Source organism: Eubalaena glacialis, chromosome 5, assembly GCF_028564815.1.
Source record: "Eubalaena glacialis isolate mEubGla1 chromosome 5, mEubGla1.1.hap2.+ XY, whole genome shotgun sequence".
Taxonomy (NCBI): domain Eukaryota; kingdom Metazoa; phylum Chordata; class Mammalia; order Artiodactyla; family Balaenidae; genus Eubalaena; species Eubalaena glacialis.
Window position 1 is genome coordinate 104,900,044 of NC_083720.1, and position 22,157 is coordinate 104,922,200.

The 22,157-nt window shown below is 41.5% G+C and overlaps 1 protein-coding gene across 1 annotated transcript in view; it reads right to left on the reverse strand.

The window, feature by feature from the left end:
• The window catches only part of SCD5 (stearoyl-CoA desaturase 5), a 162,414-nt gene that overhangs the window by 49,099 nt on the left and 91,158 nt on the right, over positions 1–22,157 (reverse strand). Inside the window, exon 3 of the mRNA XM_061191531.1 lies at positions 3,340–3,545. Within this exon, the coding sequence (XP_061047514.1) occupies positions 3,340–3,545 (206 nt within the window). The remainder of the gene's footprint in view (positions 1–3,339; positions 3,546–22,157) is intronic.

Here is a 22,157-nt window from a genome sequence, read left to right on the forward strand (position 1 = left end):
TTTCTCTTTTCTCAGGAAGCCCCCCACTCAGCCTAGGGTAGCAGGGACTGAGACCTGATATGACAGTGCCACTGCTGATGGGATCGACCACTCCAGCTCCCACCCCTAAGTGCAAGGACTTATTCCTTAAGGAATTTATCTCCTCCACATGGCCTGACTGTCAGGACTGGTAACCTGGCTTCATGAACATGAAAAATGCCCAAATGGCCACAGTATCGCTGTGTATCTTGGAAGCTCTCTTCCTTTAGTTCAGTGATTCTAAGCCTCATTTTGGATTACGGATCTCCACGTTCTCTAGGCTGGATAATTACCAAAGGACATGAGTGTCCACCCACACTTCAGAGAACTGTTGTAACTCCTTTCAGACAACGAGGCATAATCCAAAGAACATTGAGCAAATAATCTGAGATATAGGTACTTGCTATAGACTGATGTTTGTGTCCCCCCAAATCTGCATGTTGAAACCTAATCCTCAATGCAATGAGGGCCTTTGAGAGGTGATTAGGTCATGAGGGTGGAGCCCTCATGAATAGGATTAGGGCCCTTATGAAAGAGACCCCAGAGAGTTCCCTTGCCCCTTCTGCCATGTGAGGACAGAGCAAGAAGACAGCTATCTATGAACTAGGTAGAGAGCTCTCACCAGACACCGAATCTGCTGGTGCCTTGATCTTGGGCTTCCCAGCCTCCAAAACTGTGAGAAATAAATGTTTGTTGTGTAAGCCACCTAGGCTATAGTATTTTTGTTATAGCAGCCCAAACAGACTGACAGAACTTCTATCCCCAACTTCCTATTTAAATTTCGTTTATTAGTTTTTTCATAGGAAAAATGGAAGGCATGGGTTAACTGATTTGTAAGGTCCCTCCTAGCTCCAAAGTTCAATGGCTCTATATAGTTCTATGAAATGACAGACATGATATATATCCTTGTCCCCATCCTCATCTACCATCTTCTCATCTTTCAGGTCTTGGCTTAGAAGCTAGTTCCAGCCAGTAGGGTGGGCTATGAGCCCACTTTCTGTGTTCCCATGGTGCCTTATTCTACCCTATTATAGCACTCTTCTCTCTAAAGCATAATTGTCTGTAAGTTAATTTGTGGGTTCCCTGTTAGACTGCATATTCTGGGGGAACTGAGACCAATCTTTAAGGTCGTATCCTCAGCACCGATTTCTAGCAGGAGCTCAATGATATATAAGAAATGATAATATGAGTGAGTGGTTTCTGATAGCTACAATCTCCTTTGGTCACTGGACTGGCGATGAAAGATGTTCTCAGATAACTATTCAAGGAACATGCCGAAATAGCCTTTGTTCTTCTGCCTGCATTTAGTAATAGTCTTTGGATATAGGTACCATGAGTATACACCTAATGAATCAGATTACCATATTTTTTAAAGGGAAAAGATGAAAAAAAACCTTCCATTTTTATGGTCAGAGAAACCCAGACTATTATTCTCAGCTTGCTTCTCAGGAATAAAACAGAAGATCCTCTGCCTCCTCATCTGAGCTCTTCAAATTAATCTAAGGTCTGATTGTCCCAAAGCATTACTAATTGTATAGTAACACCATTCATATCACAAAATGGGAAATGACATACATATCCCATCACAGAGTGATGGTTAAATAAACTATGACACTCAAACGGTGAACCCATGCAGCCTTTGATAATGGTGCTTACAAGATAATCTGAAGTTAAAAGGCAAGACATAAAATTACATAAGCAGTATGACTGTCATCATGTAAAATATGTCAAATATACAAATAGAATATAGAAGGAGATACTACAGAATCTGAACAGTGGCTGTGTTTGTGTGTTAGGACTGCGTATGATTTTCTTTCTACTTTTCTGAATTTTGCAGATTTTCCTCTTTTACTTTCATGGTGAAAAATCAAAATCAACAAATCATTTAATTGTAAATTGAAAACATCTACTATAAAATTTTGGCTATTGATACTGGTTGCATCCACCTGAAAGAGCTGTATGGCGGAGCACAGAGAAGACCCTATGGTGAAGCCAACAGAAGCAGGGGGTGGAAAGACAGGGAATCCTCTGGAGTTGCCGCTGCCTGTGGAATAAGAGACATCATGGATCTAAGCTCTTACTATATAAATACCAGGCATTTCTCATACATTTTTTTTCATTATGTCCTCATAAAAGCTGTAAGAGATAGATACTACTGTTATTCCCATTTTACAGCTGAAACTGAGCCTTAGAGCAGTCAATCCTTTTGCAAGGACCCGGAGGAGCCCGAGTGTGAGCTTCGCAACCTGTCCCACCATCCACTGAGGGGAAAATGAGAACATTTCTCAGCCATACTTCCTCTCGTGCAAGGATCTCTTGTGTCAAAGGCACAGCCTCCATTTCCATTATTGGGAGATTCTGTTTGGAATGAGTCCTCAAATGACAGTCCTCAAATGACAGTCCTGCCTGTCAGTGGAGATGGTGTCCAGTGACCACTTGTTCACCATATTATCTCAAGGCTCTCACCAGAGTGTGATCCCAAAATTGTCCCTCTTGGCACATAAATCCATTGCTTTGGGGCAACGAGCCCATTTATAAATGCTCTCATTGTGGCCGACTTTACAGATCCAGACCAACATGGATAGAGCCCAGGCCAGCTCCCTAGTTAAAACGTGAACCATGGTCGCCCTCCACTTGCCAGCACGATAACAGGCAAGCTTTCACCATGTGCTTGTTGAACGTAGATCCACCCTGCAAATGCTGACGGACTGAATACGCTCAGCTGACACCATTCGTGCACGCAAGCATTTTGAGGCTCTTTGTTACATGGTCACGTTTTCTCTGCACAGAAACCTACAGGTGTTACCAGTTCCAGGGGTGGGGGGAGAGGAGGCTTCACTACAGGAGAATTCAGGGAGAACAGAGCAGGGGACCTGGCGGGAGTCCAGTCCTGTTGAAGTCAAGTGTGTCACTAAAATAAGCAAGTCCTCTCTTTCCTCCTCGCTACCCCAGGGAAACATGAATGAGCGAGCGAGGACAACTACAGAAACATTCCATGAAATCAGTCGTTCAGGTGGGTCTGAAGGAAATGACAAGTGGGCTTAAAGGAAATCCATTTCAAAATCAAGTTCAAATTCAAAACAAATGTGTGAACAGGGAAAAACATAATGATCAAAAAGGAATGAATTTTAAAATATACATATATATAATTTAAAAAAATAATAAAAAGGAATGAATAAACAGACAGCAATCCTAACAAGAAGACCCAGTCGTCAGGGTAAGTGCTATGCGGAGAACTGCTTGGGGATATTATTGCACCCCATTGTGCCCTGTCTCCAGGTCCTGTCCCTCAGGGACGATCGATGGTGTCCGTTCACTTACTTTCTCTGGAACCGGACCACAGGATCAGCCAGCAGGTCGGTGACGTCAAGCTTCCTCCCCTTCTCGATAACATCCCGATGCTTGCGGACAAACAGCCACCCGATATGGGAGAAAAAGAAGCCCCGGCGGGCGTTGTGGGGATCAGCGTCGGTCTCCGAGTACTTGTGGTGGACTCGGTGGTCCCTGGACCACTCGAAGATGTCGTTCTGCAGAGAGAATGCAGACCTGAGTGAAGGGCTAAAACACCCTGGCGCCTTCCCCAAAGTTCCTCAGCCTTCCCTCCCCCCGCCCCACCCCCTCTCCTCATCACTGACTTAGACATGCTCCCACCCTCAACCGCAATCTCTCAACCTCAAGTTCAATCCCTGGGGGTTTGTCTGGGGTGGTTTTCATCCAAACAAGAGTACATCCTCACTTAGTAGGGATCTTAGGAATGTGCCCACTGCAGGAGGTTCAGGCTTGTTGAGTGAACTAGTGGGGAAACCTGAAGAAAGTTCTGGTTACCGAAGTCTCCTGGGAGATCGTTCATGTCAAGAAGAGAGACATCCGTCCTCAAGTTTTGGTGGTCAGAGGAGAGGTGTAACCTTGAGTATGGAAGGGGGTTAGTTCTTGGTCTGTCTCTCTCTGCCCTCCCTCCCCCGCTTGGATGGAGTTCATGTCCAACACACAGCAAAGAGGAAGTCAGTAAATAAAAACACAAAGAGGTACTTCACCAAATCTCTGCGAAATACCGAGGCACAAATAATATTGCTTGAGGACTGCTCTAACAGTGTGTCACAGAAAGGAGGGGAGGGGACTTAGGCTCCTTGAGGAATCTGGTGTACTTGGCCGAATCTACAACGTGGAGAAGCAGCAATGCCTGAGGGGCAGGCGGCACTCACTGGAATCCCAAGAGAGACTCTGGTGCCCAAGGAAGGAGAAGCATCGGAGTCCAGCAGACTCTGCCAAACCCACAGACAGGGTGGGGCTCAGGCACACATGCGGGACCAGCCTGTTGACCCTCTGGTGACGGGAGAGAGTGACAGGAGCTGGAGGTCCTGGGTGAGCTATCAGGGCAGCATTTCAGCTGACACTGTTACTGAAATCTTAGTTATAGCCATGGGCCAATGAGATCTATAAACTTTCAATGTATACTCAGATTTGTTTTTATCTGATAATGCTTTCAAAGCTTTGAGACGACAAATTAGGTTGGGAAGTAGTGCTTTAGGTAGGAAAATTACAGTTGACCCTTGGACAGCACGGGTTTGAACTGTGCAGGTCCACTTATACACAGATATTTTTCAATAGTAAATGCTATAGTACTTCACGGTCTGAGGTTGGTTGAATCTGAGGACGTAGAGGAACTGCAGATAGGAAAGGCCAACGATAAATTATAGATGGATTAACCCCCAAGTTGTTCAAGGGCCAACTATAATCTGAAAATAAAAATAAATATATATAGTGTATAAGCTCTTTTTTTAAAAAAAAAAAAAGGTAATAATGTTTTATACCATACTATTCAGCACTTAGTCATGCTTTCATTAGGAATCTGCCATTTCACAGATATTGGCTTCATGCTGATGAGAAGAGAGAGAACTGTTTTATCCTCAAAGTTTTAACAGTTCTTTTAACCAAAAAATATTTCATGGAGTTTTTTGTCTCTCTGGCTCACCCAGTGCTGCTGGAAGGCAACTCAACCTTGTTCATTTTATAGCACCTTTGGAAACTTTTAAAATTTGCTTAACCCTTGGGTAATGGGACAGAAAGAGGGAAGGTAGAAAGACCTTAAGAAGTATATGCTGAGCTTTGAATATAAAGAGGGAAAAAAGTGCTTAGCAATCTGTGTAAGGCAAAAATTGTAGCCTGGCTTACTGCGATAAGAAAGAGGTCTTTAAATTTTACCAGTGTGTTGAAACACAGTGGTTGGAAAGAGTGAAAGCATTTATTATTTATAAGCACAGAATCTGGAGTCTGGAAGGAATTTCAAATGTCAAGACCACTGCAGCCTAAGGAATAATTTATTACTTTTGCATCCAGTTTATTGCTTTTATTGCAAACCCAACTAAACATAGGAAGGAGGGGGAACACTCTGTCCCTAGTCCACAGATGGCAAAATTAAGGTGTAGAAGACATGTATTCAAATTCATCTAGTAAGTCAAACCAGTAACGGCTCAAAGATGGTGCTCCTTCGGTTCTTAGTTCACACTCGTTTCCACAAGATATTTCCCTTATTCTTCAAGTTTAGGGGAGGGAGAGTCTTTTAAAGAGAAGTCTCATTTTCCTTGTTAAAAGGTTATGTTGGTTCTTGAATTTATTGCAATGCAATTTTATAAAAACTCTAAGTGGAGAGTTCCAAAGGGCTAGAAACATTATTCTCATAAAATTAAGAATGATAGAACAAAAGAATGATGATGAGGACAAGTTGGAACAGAGATATTTCTTTATTTTAATCCCTCTTACCTGAATACCTTCCAGACAGAAGCTACTTTGACTGAAGCAGTGGAATGAAGCAAGGATTTGGGCCACATTCCAAATAATCGAGCATACAATCGAGCCAAAAATACTTTAAGATGTACTTTAAAAAATCTTTTTTTTTTAAACTCTAAAGCTGAGTCCAGCGAAAAAGTGACTCAAAGAACAAGATGTAAGCCAACAATAGGGCAGAAAGGAAGTAAGATTCACATGCTCGTCTCTGGGCCTTTTTCTTCCTACTTATCTGCATTTTGCTCCTACCCTGAAGTGATTGGGTGTGGAAGCCAACCTGGGAACAGCATTTGTGTTTGATGAAAAGGTGTGTGTACCGAGGGTGTGTTTAGTACAGTCAATATGTGAGGAAGGGAAAGCTGAGGGCTGACAAGAGATGGTGACCTTCCATCAATGAACCGACTTGTCAAGTGTGCATATTCTGTCTGTCCATGCTCTGCGTGCACATTTTAATAGGGGCATGATGCTGGACTCAGCAGCAATTCCTGAAGCCTAAGTACATACACTTTCTAACAAATCAATTAACAAATGATTCAACTTGCAACTTCGAGTTTGTACTTAACGGTTGGTCAGTTCTGGTAGATCACGGTCTTAATACCCCATTACCTTCAATAGTGGACACTCACCCTGTGTTTATTGATCACTCCTGACAAAGAATTGTTGTGGTGAAGGGAGCTACATTAGTTCTAAGAGCGCTAGCTGTAACTGAGGCACAGGCAGGGGTGGGGTCGGGCGAGCAGGAGAGGAAGAGGAAGAGAGCCAATCAGGAGTATACCCCTCAGTGGCAGGTTTTATTACCCAAGAAGCCATACCATGTCCTACTTTGTGCTGTCCAAGAGAAATACAATTGTGAGCCACATATGTGATTTAAATTTTCCTAGTAGCTACACTAAAAAAGTGAAAATAAACAAGTAAAAAATCAATTTTAATCATATATTTTTACTTAACATACTACATCCAAAATATCATTCAATATATTATTAGCATAAAATCATTAATGATATATTTTATATGATATTTTTCTGTACCCATATTTCGAAACTGGGCTTGTATTTTACAATGCCAGCACACCTCAACTTGGACCAACCACATGTCAAGTACTCAGTAGCCACATGTGGCTGGTGGTCACCATATTGGACAGGGCTAACCCATGGTTTGGACACTTTTCTATATGTGTTATACTTTTAAAGATTTTTAAAAATTCAATGTTGATTACGGGTGAGAGTGAGAAATCGGCACAAACCATGTGAAGGGCAAATGTGCTGCATGTATTAAAAGCGCTAAAATTGTGCAATTCGTTTTCTGGAGTTTATCTGAAGGAAATAATCATGGCTGTGCGCAAATATTTAATCACAAGGATGCTCATTGAAGTGAAAACTTGGAAAAACCCTGAATTTCCACATAAGAGGATTTGACTTTGTATCTTGTGATACATTAGTTAATTGAATACTCTGTGTGTGTGTGTGTGCGTGCATGTGTGTACATAGAAAGTTTCCAAAGAGAAATATTAAGAAAAAGTCTTAGGGTTACCTTAGGGGAGGTAAGACTGGGAAGTAGGAGAAATACTTTTACATTTTATTCTATACTCAGAAATTTTTAACAAGAGCCTCTGTTGGTTTTGTATTTAAAAACTCACAAAAAGGGATATTGTAGTCTTGACGTGGAGAGATGAGGTAGAAGGTAGTTAAGTGAAAGACAGTTTTCAAAATAAAAGATGCAGTAATGAGTGCATTCTTAATAAAAATATGTATTTGAGCACAGAAAAATTTTAAAGTATGTCAACAAGTTTACAGTTGTTCTCCGTAGGGAGTGGGGCAGTGGGTGATTTTTAATTTTTTCTTTCAGTTTGTCTGTATTTTCTACGTTGTTATAATAATCAAGTTTTTCTTTTGTAATATGAGGGAAACAGATTATTTTTAAATTTCTATACTCTGGAATCAAAATAACCCAGCTTCTGCCATCAGCCCCAGGTTAGGAAAAACTATGAAGCAGTAATATTCATCGAGTAATCCAGTCAGTGATATATCTTTTTTTTTTTCTGTTACCTTTTCTGCCTTTTTTTTTTTTTAATTGGAGTATAATTGCTTTACAATGTTGTGTTGGTTTCTGCTGTACAATGAAGTGAATCAGCTATATGTATACATATATCCCTTCCCTCTTGGACCTCCCTCCCACCCCACCCCATCCCGCCCATCTAGGCCATCACAGAGCACGGAGCTGAGCTCCCTGGGCTATACCGCAGGTTTCCGCTAGCTATCTGTTTTACACATGATAGTGTATTTATGTCACCCTTCTCCTATCTTTGTTCTTATTAGCACTAACCAACCAATCACACCACAACCAGGGTGACAGTGCCCTCACTTAAACCCATCCTTTGTGTTGTACCTCTATTACTTCACTCTCCATCATAGATAATATCCCTAAATGGGATCCCTGCTGAGACTGTAGAAATTGAAATTGATCATGTGGTGATTTTTCTCCATAAGCGCAGCCTTTGTGTATTCTCTGGGACTTGAGCAAAGGTAATCAATCTCAAAAATTCCACTGAAGCAGATTTTGAAGCAACCCACTCTGTCAAAACTACTCTTCCCCAACTTCCTTTTATGTTCAGAATAAATTCTTGGATCAAGTCCTTTAAATGGCAGTAGGGGAAACTGTCTTTTAAGGCCCACGTAATTTGCTCTGGGTAGCAAGATGAAGGCCAAGTTAAACAGCATTTAGCTTGTCCCAGTCAACAGATCTGAGACCAGAACCAGTGACTGGCTTTCCCCTAGCATAGCTGCAAACAGATGCTTGCTTCTGACCAGACACCAGTGTGGTTGTTCTGAAACCTAATTCAACTGTGTGGCTGCTTAAAATTCCAAAAGGGAAAGTTTACCAGGTGGCTTCAAAACATAGCCAAAGGGAATTCCACTTGTATTCATAATACATCTTTGTTTTCAGTCAGTAGTGAAAAAGAAACTAGGAACAACATGTTAGCTTCAATAGGCAAGTTTTAGAGTAGAACGTGTGTATATGCGTGTGTGTGTGCATGTTTGTGTGTGTGTGTTTGTGTGTCTTGTGAGTAATGATGTCCTGTCTGAGAAAAGAGTCGTTTTATCAAGGGGGTCAAAGAGGGAAAGATGCTGTGGCCTCCACTCTTTAGGGACCCTAAGGCTCATTTGAAATAGACTTTATCTCTGTCTCTGGGGTCTGAATTTAATCTCCCGCAGTTCAGATGCCAACACTGTACTATTCAAAAAGTGAAGAACATTCGGTGCTTTCCCCACTGTTGATACTGGGTCAGTATTGATTTCCCTCCAGATAATGCTGGCAATCTGTAAGAAGAGCCCAGAAAGTCCCCAAGAAAAGCCTGGCAGCAGTCTTCACCACCTGGCAAATTGCAGCTTTGAGAGAACAAGTCCCCACTTGCTGCCTGGTCCTCTTGTGCCACTCAGCCTGGGGAGGTTTTAGGAGCCAGGCAAATGTTGAAAAGCCAACTTTAGCGGTTTAAAAAAGTGTTTGTTGACAAAACTTAAAGGTTGCAAAGTAAGAAAGGGGGTCTCATATTTTCTTTTGTTGCTCCAGTATTTATCTCTTACAACGAGAATGTATTGGAGTAAGACATATTTTTATTTTATATTTTTAATTAATTAATTTTATTTTTGGCTGTGTGTTGGCTCTTCGTTGCTGTGCGTGGGCTTTCTCTAGTTGTGGCGAGCGGGGTCCACTCTTCGTTGAGGTGTGCGGGCTTCTCATTACAGTGTCTTCTCTTGTTGCGGGGCACGAGCTCTAACAGCGCAGGCTCCAGTAGTTGTGGCACACGGGCTCAGTAGTTATGGTGCATGGGCTTTGTTGCTCCGTGGCATGTGGGGTCTTCCCGGACCAGGGCTCGAACCCGTGTCCCCTGCGTTGGCAGGTGGATTCTTAACCACTGCATCACCAGGGAAGTCCAACATATATTTTTTAAAACACATTTTTAACACACATTTTAAAGATGGCTTGGGTAATCCTCTTGGTAGACTAGTTTGCCTTCTGTGAATCTTTCCAGTTTGGGTTTTGGAGGACTTTGGTCCGTGATGTGACCATTGTTTAGTCTCCTAACCTAGATCTCCTTCACTCCATGAGTCAAAATTTCAGGGAAGAAAGGGCTTGGAAAACAATGACAGCCCAGTAGCCATGGACACATCTCACTCCCAGATCTTGGTTTGTGTTTTTTTTTTTTTAATTTTATTTATTTATTTATTTTTGGCTGCGTTGGGTCTTCGTTTCTGTGCGAGGGCTTTCTCTAGTTGCGGCAAGCGGGGGCCACTCTTCATCGCGGTGTGCGGGCCTCTCACTATCGCGGCCTCTCTTGTTGCGGAGCACAGGCTCCAGACGCGCAGGCTCAGTAATTGTGGCTCACGGGCCTAGTTGCTCCGCGGCATGTGGGATCTTCCCAGACCAGGGCTCGAACCCGTGTCCCCTGCATTGGCAGGCGGATTCTCAACCACTGCGCCACCAGGGAAGCCCCAGATCTTGGTTTTTAAATACCATTCCCCACTAAAAAGGAATAAGGACTCTTTGGTGAAATGGCTGGTGCCGGGACAAAGGCAGGAAAAGCACAAGAGGAACTGGGTATATTTTGTTACGCCAGAAAGTAAGGAATTGCTCAAAAACTGATGGGGACATGTCAAAAGGACACAGGAGTCCATCTGTAGTGCCTCCCACTGAACAAACTGGGGTAATTTGATGAATAATTTGGGGCATTAAGACGAATAATAACAGGAATGCATTAAAATCCATTTAATAAAATAAGAACCCACGAGACCATAATAAATAAACAAGAAGTAAAATGCCAACCAACAAATGCAGAAGAAATAATGGAGCTAGAAAATCACCATTTTGCAGGTGCCGTGGCAACAACCAATTCAGGCAAGACTCACCAAGGTGTGCTAAAATTATTGGGTAAAAGGTTGATGAAAAAAAACATATTACGTATGTTCATAGGATCTCAGCATAAATTACTCATAATTACCAATGGAAAAATAGTAATCTTACAGTGGAGAAACCGGGTAGACACCACCTTAACTAAGTGATTGAAGTTCATACCACCAATAATATGTCAAAGTGATACCATGTGCCTCCTGTTTGATGCTCAGGACACAAGATCATTAATGTAGCATTCCTGCCCAAAATGCACAATCTTGTGTGTAGTTATGAGGAAACACGAGCAAACCAAAAATGAGGAGCATTCTGCAAAATGACTGGTCTGCACATTTCAAAAATGTCAATGTCATAACATCAAAGAAAGACCAAGGAACTATTCCAGATGAAGGGGAACTAAAGAGACAGGTCAACTCATTGGTATGCAGGATCCTGAACTGGTTCCTGGGCTAGGATCCTGAATATAGTATTGTATCAACATTAAATTCCCTGGTGTTGGCACGTGTACTGTGTTCCTGTGAAATGTCTTTCCCACTAGGAAATGCACACTGAAGTATTTAGGGATGAAGAGGCATGAAGTTTATAACTTACTTGCAAATGATTCAGGAAAAAAATAACAAGAAGACTGCATATACTACACACAGACGGAGAAAGAGAATAATAAAGCAAATGAGGCAACGTGTTAACAATTAATGAATCTGGGTGAAGGGTGTACAGGAGTTCTTCATGGTATTTTTGCAACTTTTTTGTCAGTTTGAAACTATTTCAAAATAAAAAGTTAAAAAAAAAAAAGTTAAAGCTAAGAAAATCTGTCAAGGGCATCTTTCTTTAAAAATCTCAGATTTTCCAAACTATCAAAAATTAAATATAAAGAAAACATATTAAAAGCAGCAAGGGAAAAACAACAAATAACACACAAGGGCATCCCCATAAGGTTAACAGCTGATCTTTCAGCAGAAACTCTGCAAGCCAGAAGGGAGTGGCAGGATATACTTAAAGTGATGAAGGAGAAAAACCTACAACCAAGATTACTCTACCCAGCAAGGATCTCATTCAGATTTGATGGAGAAATTAAAACCTTTACAGACAAGCAAAAGCTGAGAGAGTTCAGCACCACCAAACCAGCTTTACAACAAATGCTAAAGGAACTTCTCTAGGCAAGAAACACAAGAGAAGGAAAACACCTACAACAACAAACCCAAAACATTTAAGAAAATGGGAATAGGAACATACATATCGATAATTACCTTAAATGTAAATGGATTAAATGCTCCCACCAAAAGACACAGACTGGCTGAATGGATACAAAAACAAGACCCATATATATGCTGTCTGCAAGAGACCCACTTCAGACCTAGAGACACATACAGACTGAAAGTGAGGGGATGGAAAAAGATATTCCATGCAAATGGAAATCAAAAGAAAGCTGGAGTAGCAATTCTCATATCAGACAAAATAGACTTTAAAATAAAGACTATTACAAGAGACAAAGAAGGACACTATATAATGATCAAGGGATCGATCCAAGAGGAAGGTATAACAATTGTAAATATATATGCACCCAACATAGGAGCACCTCAATACATAAGGCAAATACTAACAGCCATAAAAGGGGAAATTGACAGCAACACAATCATAGTAGGGGACTTTAACACCCCACTTTCACCAATGGACAGATCATCCAAAATGAAAATAAATAAGGAAACACAAGCTTTAAATGATACATTAAACAAGATGGACTTAATTGATATTTATAGGACATTCCACCCAAAAACAACAGAATACACATTTTTCTCAAGTGCTCATGGAACATTCTCCAGGATAGATCATATCTTGGGTCACAAATCAAGCCTTGGTAAATTTAAAAAAATTGAAATCGTATCAAGTATCTTTTCCGACCACAACGCTATGAGACTAGATATCAATTACAGGAAAAGATCTGTAAAAAATACAAACACATGGAGGCTACACAATACACTACTTAATAACGAAGTGATCACTGAAGAAATCAAAGGGGAAATCAAAAAATACCTAGAAACAAATGACAATGGAGACACGACGATCCAAAACCTCTGGGATGCAGCAAAAGCAGTTCTAAGAGGGAAGTTTATAGCAATACAAGCCTACATCAAGAAACAGGAAACATCTCGAATAAACAACCTAACCTTGCACCTAAAGCAATTAGAGAAAGAAGAACAAAAAAACCCCAAAGCTAGCAGAAGGAAAGAAATCATAAAGATCAGATCAGAAATAAATGAAAAAGAAATGAAGGAAACAATAGCAAAAATCAATGAAACTAAAAGCTGGTTCTTTGAGAAGATAAACAAAATTGATAAACCATTAGCCAGACTCATCAAGAGAAAAAGGGAGAAGACTCAAATTAATAGAATTAGAAATGAAAAAGGAGAAGTAACCACTGACACTGCAGAAATACAAACGATCATGAGAGATTACTACAAGCAACTCTATGCCAATAAATTGGACAACCTGGAAGAAATGGACAGATTCTTAGAAATGCACAACCTGCCGAGACTGAACCAGGAAGAAATAGAAAATATGAACAGACCAATCACAAGCACTGAAATTGAAACTGTGATTAAAAATCTTCCAACACACAAAAGCCCAGGACCAGATGGCTTCACAGGCGAATTCTATCAAACATTTAGAGAAGAGCTAACACCTATCCTTCTCAAACTCTTCCAAAATATTGCAGAGGGAGGAACACTCCCCAACTCATTCTACGAGGCCACCATCACCCTGATACCAAAACCAGACAAAGATGTCACAAAGAAAGAAAACTACAGGCCAATATCACTGATGAACATAGATGCAAAAATCCTCAACAAAATACTAGCAAACAGAATCCAACAGCACATTAAAAGGATTATACACCATGATCAAGTGGGGTTTATTCCAGGAATGCAAGGATTCTTCAATATACGCAAATCAATCAACGTGATACATCATATTAACAAATTGAAGGAGAAAAACCATATGATCATCTCAATAGATGCAGAGAAAGCTTTCGACAAAATTCAACACCCATTTATGATAAAAGTCCTGCAGAAAGTAGGCATAGAGGGAACTTTCCTCAACATAATAAAGGCCGTATATGACAAACCCACAGCCAACATTGTCCTCAATGGTGAAAAACTGAAACCATTTCCACTAAGGTCAGGAACAAGACAAGGTTGCCCACTCTCACCACTATTATTCAACATAGTTTTGGAAGTGTTAGCCACAGCAATCAGAGAAGAAAAAGAAATAAAAGGAATCCAAATTGGAAAAGAAGAAGTAAAGCTGTCACTGTTTGCAGATGACATGATACTATACATAGAGAATCCAAAAGATGCTACCAGAAAACTACTAGAGCTAATCAATGAATTTGGTAAAGTAGCAGGATACAAAATTAATGCACAGAAATCTCTTGCATTCCTGTATACTAATGATGAAAAATCTGAAAGTGAAATTAAGAAAACACTCCCGTTTACCATTGCAACAAAAAGAATAAAATATCTAGGAATAAACCTACCTAAGGAGACAAAAGATCTGTATGCAGAAAATTATAGGACACTGATGAAAGAAATTAAAGATGATACAAATAGATGGAGAGATATACCATGTTCTTGGATTGGAAGAATCAACATTGTGAAAATGACTCTGCTACCCAAAGCAATCTACAGATTCAATGCAATCCCTATCAAACTACCACTGGCATTTTTCACAGAACTAGAACAAAAAATTTCACAATTTGTATGGAAACACAAAAGACCCCGAATAGCCAAAGCAATCTTGAGAACAAAAAATGGAGCTGGAGGAATCAGGCTCCCTGACTTCAGACTATATTACAAAGCTACAGTAATCAAGACAGTTTGGTACTGGCACAAAAACAGAAATATAGATCAATGGTACAGGATAGAAAGCCCAGAGATAAGCCCACGCACATATGGTCACCTTATCTTTGATAAAGGAGGCAAGCATATACAGTGGAGAAAAGACAGCCTCTTCAATAAGTGGTGCTGGGAAAATTGGACAGGTACATGTAAAAGTATGAAATTAGAACACTCTCTGACACCATACACAAAAATAAACTCAAAATGGATTAAAGACCTAAGTGTAAGGCCAGACACTATCAAACTCTTAGAGGAAAACATAGGCAGAACACTCTATGACATAAATCACAGCAAGATCCTTTTTGACCCAGGTCCTAGAGAAATGGAAATAAAAACACAAATAAACAAATGGGACCTAATGAAACTTAAAAGCTTTTGCACAGCAAAGGAAACCATAAACAAGACCAAAAGACAACCCTCAGAATGGGAGAAAATATTTGCAAATGAAGCAACTGACAAAGGATTAATCTCCAAGATTTACAAGCAGCTCATGCAGCTCAATAACAAAAAAACAAACAACCCAATCCAAAAATGGGCAGAAGACCTAAATAGACATTTCTCCAAAGAAGAGATACAGATTGCCAACAGACACATGAAAGAATGCTCAACATCATTAATCATTAGAGAAATGCAAATCAAAACTACAATGAGGTATCATCTCACACCGGTCAGAATGGCCATCATCAAAAAATCTAGAAACAATAAATGCTGGAGAGGGTGTGGAGAAAAGGGAACACTCTTGCACTGTTGGTGGGAATGTAAATTGATACAGCCACTATGGAGAACAGTATGGAGGTTCCTTAAAAAACTACAAATAGAATTACCATACGACCCAGCAGTCCCACTACTGGGCATATACCCTGAGAAAACCATAACTCAGAAAGAGTCATGTACCAAAATATTCATTGCAGCTCTGTTTACAATAGCCAGGACATGGAAGCAACCTAGGTGTCCATCATCGGATGAATGGATAAAGAAGATGTGGCACATATATACAATGGAATATTACTCAGCCATAAAAAGAAATGAAATGGAGGTGTTTGTAATGAGGTGGATGGAGTTAGAGTCTGTCATACAGAGTGAAGTAAGTCAGAAAGAGAAAAAGAAATACAGTATGCTAACACATATATATGGAATCTAAGGAAAAAAAAAAAGGTCATGAAGAACCTAGTGGCAAGATGGGAATAAAGACACAGACCTACTAGAGAATGGACTTGAGGATATGGGGAGGGGGAGGGGTGAGATGTGACAGGGTGAGAGAGTGTCATGGACATATATACACTACCAAATGTAAAATAGATAGCTAGTGGGAAGTAGCCGCATAGCACAGGGAGATCAGCTCGGTGCTTTGTGACCACCTAGAGGGGTGGGATAGGGAGGGTGGGAGGGAGGGAGATGCAAGAGGGAAGAGATATGGGAACATATGTATATGTATAACTGATTCACTTTGTTATAAAGCAGAAGCTAACACACCATTGTAAAGCAATTATACTTCAATAAAGATGTTTAAAAAAAAAAAGAAATCTCAGATTTTCCCCTTTCACTCCATTCCTACACCACCACCCTTGTTTAGACTTTCATCAGTTTACCTGGACTCCTGTAATAGCCTTCTAAAGCCTCCTGCCTCTAGTTCTTTCCCCTCCACAATACATTTGGTACACTGCAATCATACTCCCCATATTCATATGTCCCCCAAACCTATCATTCTCTTGCTTCTGATTTGACAACCTCTCTGTGTTACTTTTCTCATCAAGCTTAAACATTTCTTCTCCTTAGCAATCAAATAGCTTCAACTGGCCTGAATATTCTTATCTTTCTCACTTTATTTATTCTTTAATTTGACAAATATGTACTGAATGTTAGTATGTGCTAGAAGATAAAGAAGGAACAAGACAATCAAGGCTATGTCCTCAAATAGCTTATATTTTATGGAGGGGACAAACAGAGATAAAATCAGGTGCTATGCAGCAAATAAGTATGGGGAGATACAAGGGTGACATTGAGATAGGCGAGGACTTTCTGATCAGGTAATCTTAGGCTGCGGGAGTTGGGTGGGAGTGAGAGAGGGAGAAAAGAATTGTCTCAGGGAGAGGGAAGGACGTGGAACAGTCCAGGGGCTAAGAGAAGACCAGCATGTCTGTGCATGGAGGGCAAGAGTGGTGCAAGATGAGGTCTGGGAGGTTTTGTGGTGAAATAAAGATATACCTGGTCTTTGTCCCCAATGGTTCCTGGTACAGAGATTCAAAAACTGTTGGAATTTCCTGAGTGATAGGAGTGACATCATTATGCTAATGAGGTGACTCAGTAGGGACCTCTGGATAGCTTCAGGATTGGGGCTGGTCACCAGAAAGACCAAGCATGTGATTAGAGGGTTGGCCCTTTGGTAGGGGAAGGGGACTGGAGATTGAGCTCAGTCACATGGCCAGTGATTTAATCAATTACGCCTTTCTAATAAAACTCTAGTAAAAGCTCTGGACACTGAGGCTCAGAGGAGCTCCCTGGCTGATGAACCCACTGATACTGCAGGGAAGGTGAGGCGAGCTGACTCCACGGGGAGAGGCGAGAAAACTCTGGATGAGGGATCCTCCCAGACCTCCCACTGTGTGTCTCTTCCATTTGGTTGGTCCTGATTTGTATCCTTTATAATAAAACTGTAATAGTAAGTATAGCACTTTCTTCAGTTCTGTGAGTTGTTCTAGCGAATTACTGAACATGAGGGAATTGTGGGAAGCCCTGAGTCTGTAGATACGGGGGGCCTGGAGACCCCTGCTCGTGGCTGGATCTGAAGCACGGGCATCCATGTGGAGGACTGGGGCTTTTCTTTTTGGATCTGAAGCCAACTCAAATGGTTAGTATTACAGTTGTATTGAAGTACACCCATGTGGGGTGGAAACAGAGCACTGGTGTATAAAGCCTGATCACACCAGGGCTTCTATGCCATGACAACAAGGTTGGATTTCATTCCAAAGGCAATGCTCAGCCACTGAAAGATTTTCTTTTCTTGCTAGAGAGTAGTTTAATTTTCAGTAAGTTCTCTCTGGCTGCGGTACGGAGAGTGGCAAGTGCTGGGGTTTTTGTAGTAGTCCAGGCAAGAAACAGTCATGGCTTGGACTAGAGAGTGGCAGAAATGAGAATTATTCAGATTTAAGATAGAACTAAGCAGTAGAACTTAAAGAGGTTGGCTAAAAGAGTGGATGAGGGATGATTAGGGGACTAGAGAAATCATGGATGACACCCAGATTTCTGGTGGGGAAAACTAGGAGAGAAGTAGTTTGGGGAGAGAGGGTAGAGTCACAACTTTAATTTTGGGCACATTGATTTTGAGATGCCTTAGAGACATCCAGTGAGAGATGCCATACAGCCAACTGTATTTGCAAACTGACGTTACACCAGTCAGATTCTTTCTTCAATCAGACCGATTTTCTGCTGCTCCGAGACCCCACACAGTATGTCACGATCATTCCTCTCTCTCTACCTTAGCTCAGATGTTTCCCTATGTTCCCCCACTTCTTCCTTGCCTATGCAAATCCTTTTTACCTTTTGAGTTTTCAGCTCAAAACTTCCCTTCTGCATTAGGCTTTATCTTAACATCCTAATTCATATTCCTATTTTTGCAGCCCTAAGAGTCAGCATGAAGCTTTCAAGCAATTTAACCCCACATTGTCTGGTTAGAGTCTCTCCTCATTATACTTAGGTCTAGCCTGCTCTACCCGACCATAAGCTCCTCATGACAAGGGCCATTTCATATATATCACTTGTGTTCCTCACAAGCACATAATGGTTTATGCACCTTTAAATTCAAAGAGAATTAACCAGCAGATTTACACAAAAAGCTATAGAAGAATAAATAGGAGAGAGAAAGATAATCAAATGTGTCTGCCTTCTAGAAGAGTTTTTAAAAGCAAGGTTAAAATTTTCCTCTGGCATATGAAACTATAAATTTTACCGTTAATTAAAATTGTTGATTCAATGACTTCTATAGCTCTCGTACCTTTGGAGCTTAATAAAGCATGTAAAACAGCATCCTTGAAACATTTGTGTGACAAGAGCTCTGGTTGGTGCTAGTACGAACTAGGACAGGATGATTGAAAAGCTTGAACCTTAATGAAAAGCTTGAGCCTTAATAAACAAGAACCAAAGATGAAAAACAGCTCAATATCTATGGGGATGGGGTGGGGGGAGGCAGCTAATGGAAGGCCCCAATGGATCTGTTAGATCTAGCTTTATTTAGCACCTTCTTTAATGACTGGGAACAAGGCGTACACATTTAATAACATTTTTGGTTGGTGCCAAGTTAGGAGGTGCTGCAGACATCACTGAGGACAGAGAAATAACACAAATGGATCTAAAGAGGTTAGAAATATGAATAGAAATTATCACAATGAGATTTGCTTTAGGAAAAATGCAAATGAAGGCAGCTGGGAGAGAAATCATCCAAAATGCAAACTAATCAGTGGGTTGGCAAACCTAGAAAGCAGCAACATAAGAGTGTCTGGCAGGATAGCAGTGGAATGAAGAACAAGCAGTGACAACATGCTAGCTCAGCCCAAATACTTGGTGGCAGGTACAGGAAGAAGTAGCTTGTCAAGAAATTGCATTGTGACACAGTCTCCTTCAATTCCCATAAGCATTTCTGGAGACAGTGTGGAAAAATAAACAAACAAAGATATTCACAGATATTTGGCCCTTAGTTTTTTTAGTTGTTAGAAAAGGGATTAGACTTAGTTTCTAAGGTCCCTCAGCTCCAACCTTTTGTGGTTCCAGGAGAGACTGGTGAGGGAGTGGGGATTTAGGGGGCTGGCGGGGGGAGTAGGGGAAGAACACGGGTAAGGGGATGCCCTGCCTGTGCGCTACTAAACATCTTCTGTGCGAAAAGAAGGCAGAATGAAACATTTAGCTTGAAAATATGTTTCAGAATAGATTCCAAATTGACAGGACTGCTGGTGGAATTCATCTTAAATAAGAGTATCTTTCATCCAATATAGGTGTGGAGCCAAATTAACATGTAAAAATCTGGTAGCTATTTGTTTGCAAAAATACCCTCGACTTTATTTACCAAGTATTTCTTTCAATAAAAACTCTCTGTATGCCTTTAAAGTATATCATTTTTTGTTTACAAAATTTAATCACCTTGATTAAATTTAATCAAGGAATGCATCCATTGTACTACAAAGAGGGTAAGATTTGTATAAAGAGTCTCTGCTATATTTGGGGAGGGCAACATGAGAGACGGACTAACCCTACTGGTTGGCACGTCCATCTACAGAATTGCTCTCTCTTCTCAGGACACCCCAAGCTGTCACTTTTCGTTCCCTTGAGGTGGTTTCACTCGTGTCACCTGCTTCCACTGACCTAGACCCACAACAAAGAAGGAGGTGAAGCATCTTAGGGGGGTGGAGCCATCTTAATCTCTACTTTAAAAGGGACGTTTTTATTGGTAGGAAGTGTGGTTAATCCTACCGGGCAGGCACAGAGGGAAAATGCTGGGCCTCATGCAGCAGCCCCGGGAGAGTTTCTTCTCTCTCCTGCTTCCCACCTCCACCCCGTGATCTGTCAGAGTATTCCGCAATACTGATGGAGTCACAAAGCAGCATGTATACAACAATGCTTTGATGAATCCATATATCACCAGAGCTCAGAGACAGCCAAGCTATTTGTCCTTTCTACTTGACTCCAAAGGTGCCCAGAAGGGCAAGATGCTGTGGAAGGAGATGATGTGAGGCAGGTGTGCAAGTCATCTTCCAAAACCACACCAGAAAGGCTTCTTGGGGCATTGGGGTCAGGACCACTTCTGCTGCTGCCTGTTGACACAGCAGGAAGAAACCAACCACATCCACCCATCTTGCCAGAGGAAGGTGAACCTGTTTCTGCCATGCAGAAGAAGGGCTGTACATCTGAAGCCCAGGGTGGTTGTTAGGGAAGATGGCACACCCTGAAACGGGATCTCTGCCCTGAGAGTCAGGGTGCCATGCACGGGGTGCCATGCAGGCTTCAGGATTCTTGAGTCCGCGGCATGTTTTTTTCTCCTTCTAACCAACCGCCACCCAACGCTGCTGCTAACACCCTGAGTCATCCTCGAGGGCACTGCCTCAACATGCAGTCTCCCTCCTCGACAGGCTCTCCCTATGGAGACCCAGCCTTGGGGGTGGGTCCACCATCCTGAATCTGGTACAACATCTCCCAGGTCTCATGTCGTGGTCTGAGGCTCACTTTTGCCATTGAAATGCATGAGGCATGTCGCTCCCCTGCCTAAAATCTTGCAGTTCCTTTCCAGGGCTTTTAAAATAATATCCAAACTGCTTGCTATGCCTGACAGAGTCCTGCACTGGTGTGGCCCTGCCCCCCTCTCAGGCCTCTCCTGTGACCATCTTCTCCCGCACTCACTTGGACCAGCCACATGGGACATCTTGCTCCTCCTTGAATGCACCATACTTGTTCCCACTTTTGGCTCCTCCTTCTGTCTGGAATGCTCTTCCCATGTCTGTTCCCTCCCTTAGGTCTCAGCTCTAATGTCACCTCCTCAGCAATGACATCTTCCCTGATCATCCTCTCTAAAGAAGCTGTCCTCCCTGGCATTCTTTATCACTGTGTTTAAATTCTTCATCTTCTTCTCTCTCTCTGAATAAACTTGTTTATTCATTTGCTTATTTATTTGCTCTCTCTCCCACTGGAATATACACATTAATGAGGATAAGGACCTTGTCCGTCTTTCTCTCCAGTGCTGGGAATGATGCTTAGTGCACGTATTTACCAAATGAAAGGACAAATAGACACTTTGATCCTGGGACAGGCATTAGGGCATTGCAGTGAGAGTGTGGCCTCTGGAGTCAAGCTGCCTGCACGTGCATCCCCCTTCTATATGTCTTAGTCTTAAATCTGTATGTCCTTGGACAGGTTATGTAGCCTCTTTCTTTCATCTATCAAATGCGGAAAATAACAGTATCTACTTTGTACGGGTATTGTCAGATCACTGAAATACATAATGAAGTGCTGGTATGTAGTTAGTGCTCAATAATTGTTGCTGTTTTGTTGTTATATACCTGCCAAAGTTCATGGCCCATGACCCTGTGTTTCACTTGACATATTTATGAATCACACCGTAACTTCCACTTTCCGCTCTGACACGTAAAGAGCTTGGAAGTATTTACTTCCATCCTTGCAACAAGAAAAAAAAGCCAAATAAATTGAAAATCAACAAGTCTTCTTAGATCTATCAGAGAATTGAGGTCATGGGGCAAACTGCTGCACCAAAAACTAGAGAGACGGACAGGCAGTTACGGAGAATCACAGTCTAGCAGGAGCAGAGGTCCAAGAGGAAAAGTCTGCAGCTGGCACCAGGATGGGTAGGAATACTTTAAGGTGTAACTGATGAATTGCTGGAGGTTTAGCATGGACAAGCTTGAGAGTTAAAAGCTCCTAAGGGGCAGTCCAGGCGTCCCGACACTTTCATGAATTTTACCTCCAGGATCCCTAGCAGGTTCTCACTATGATCAACTGACAAAAATCCCCTTGCTCTTCCAGCAGGAGGGGGAGAAAAGTAACCATTTTGCAATTCAA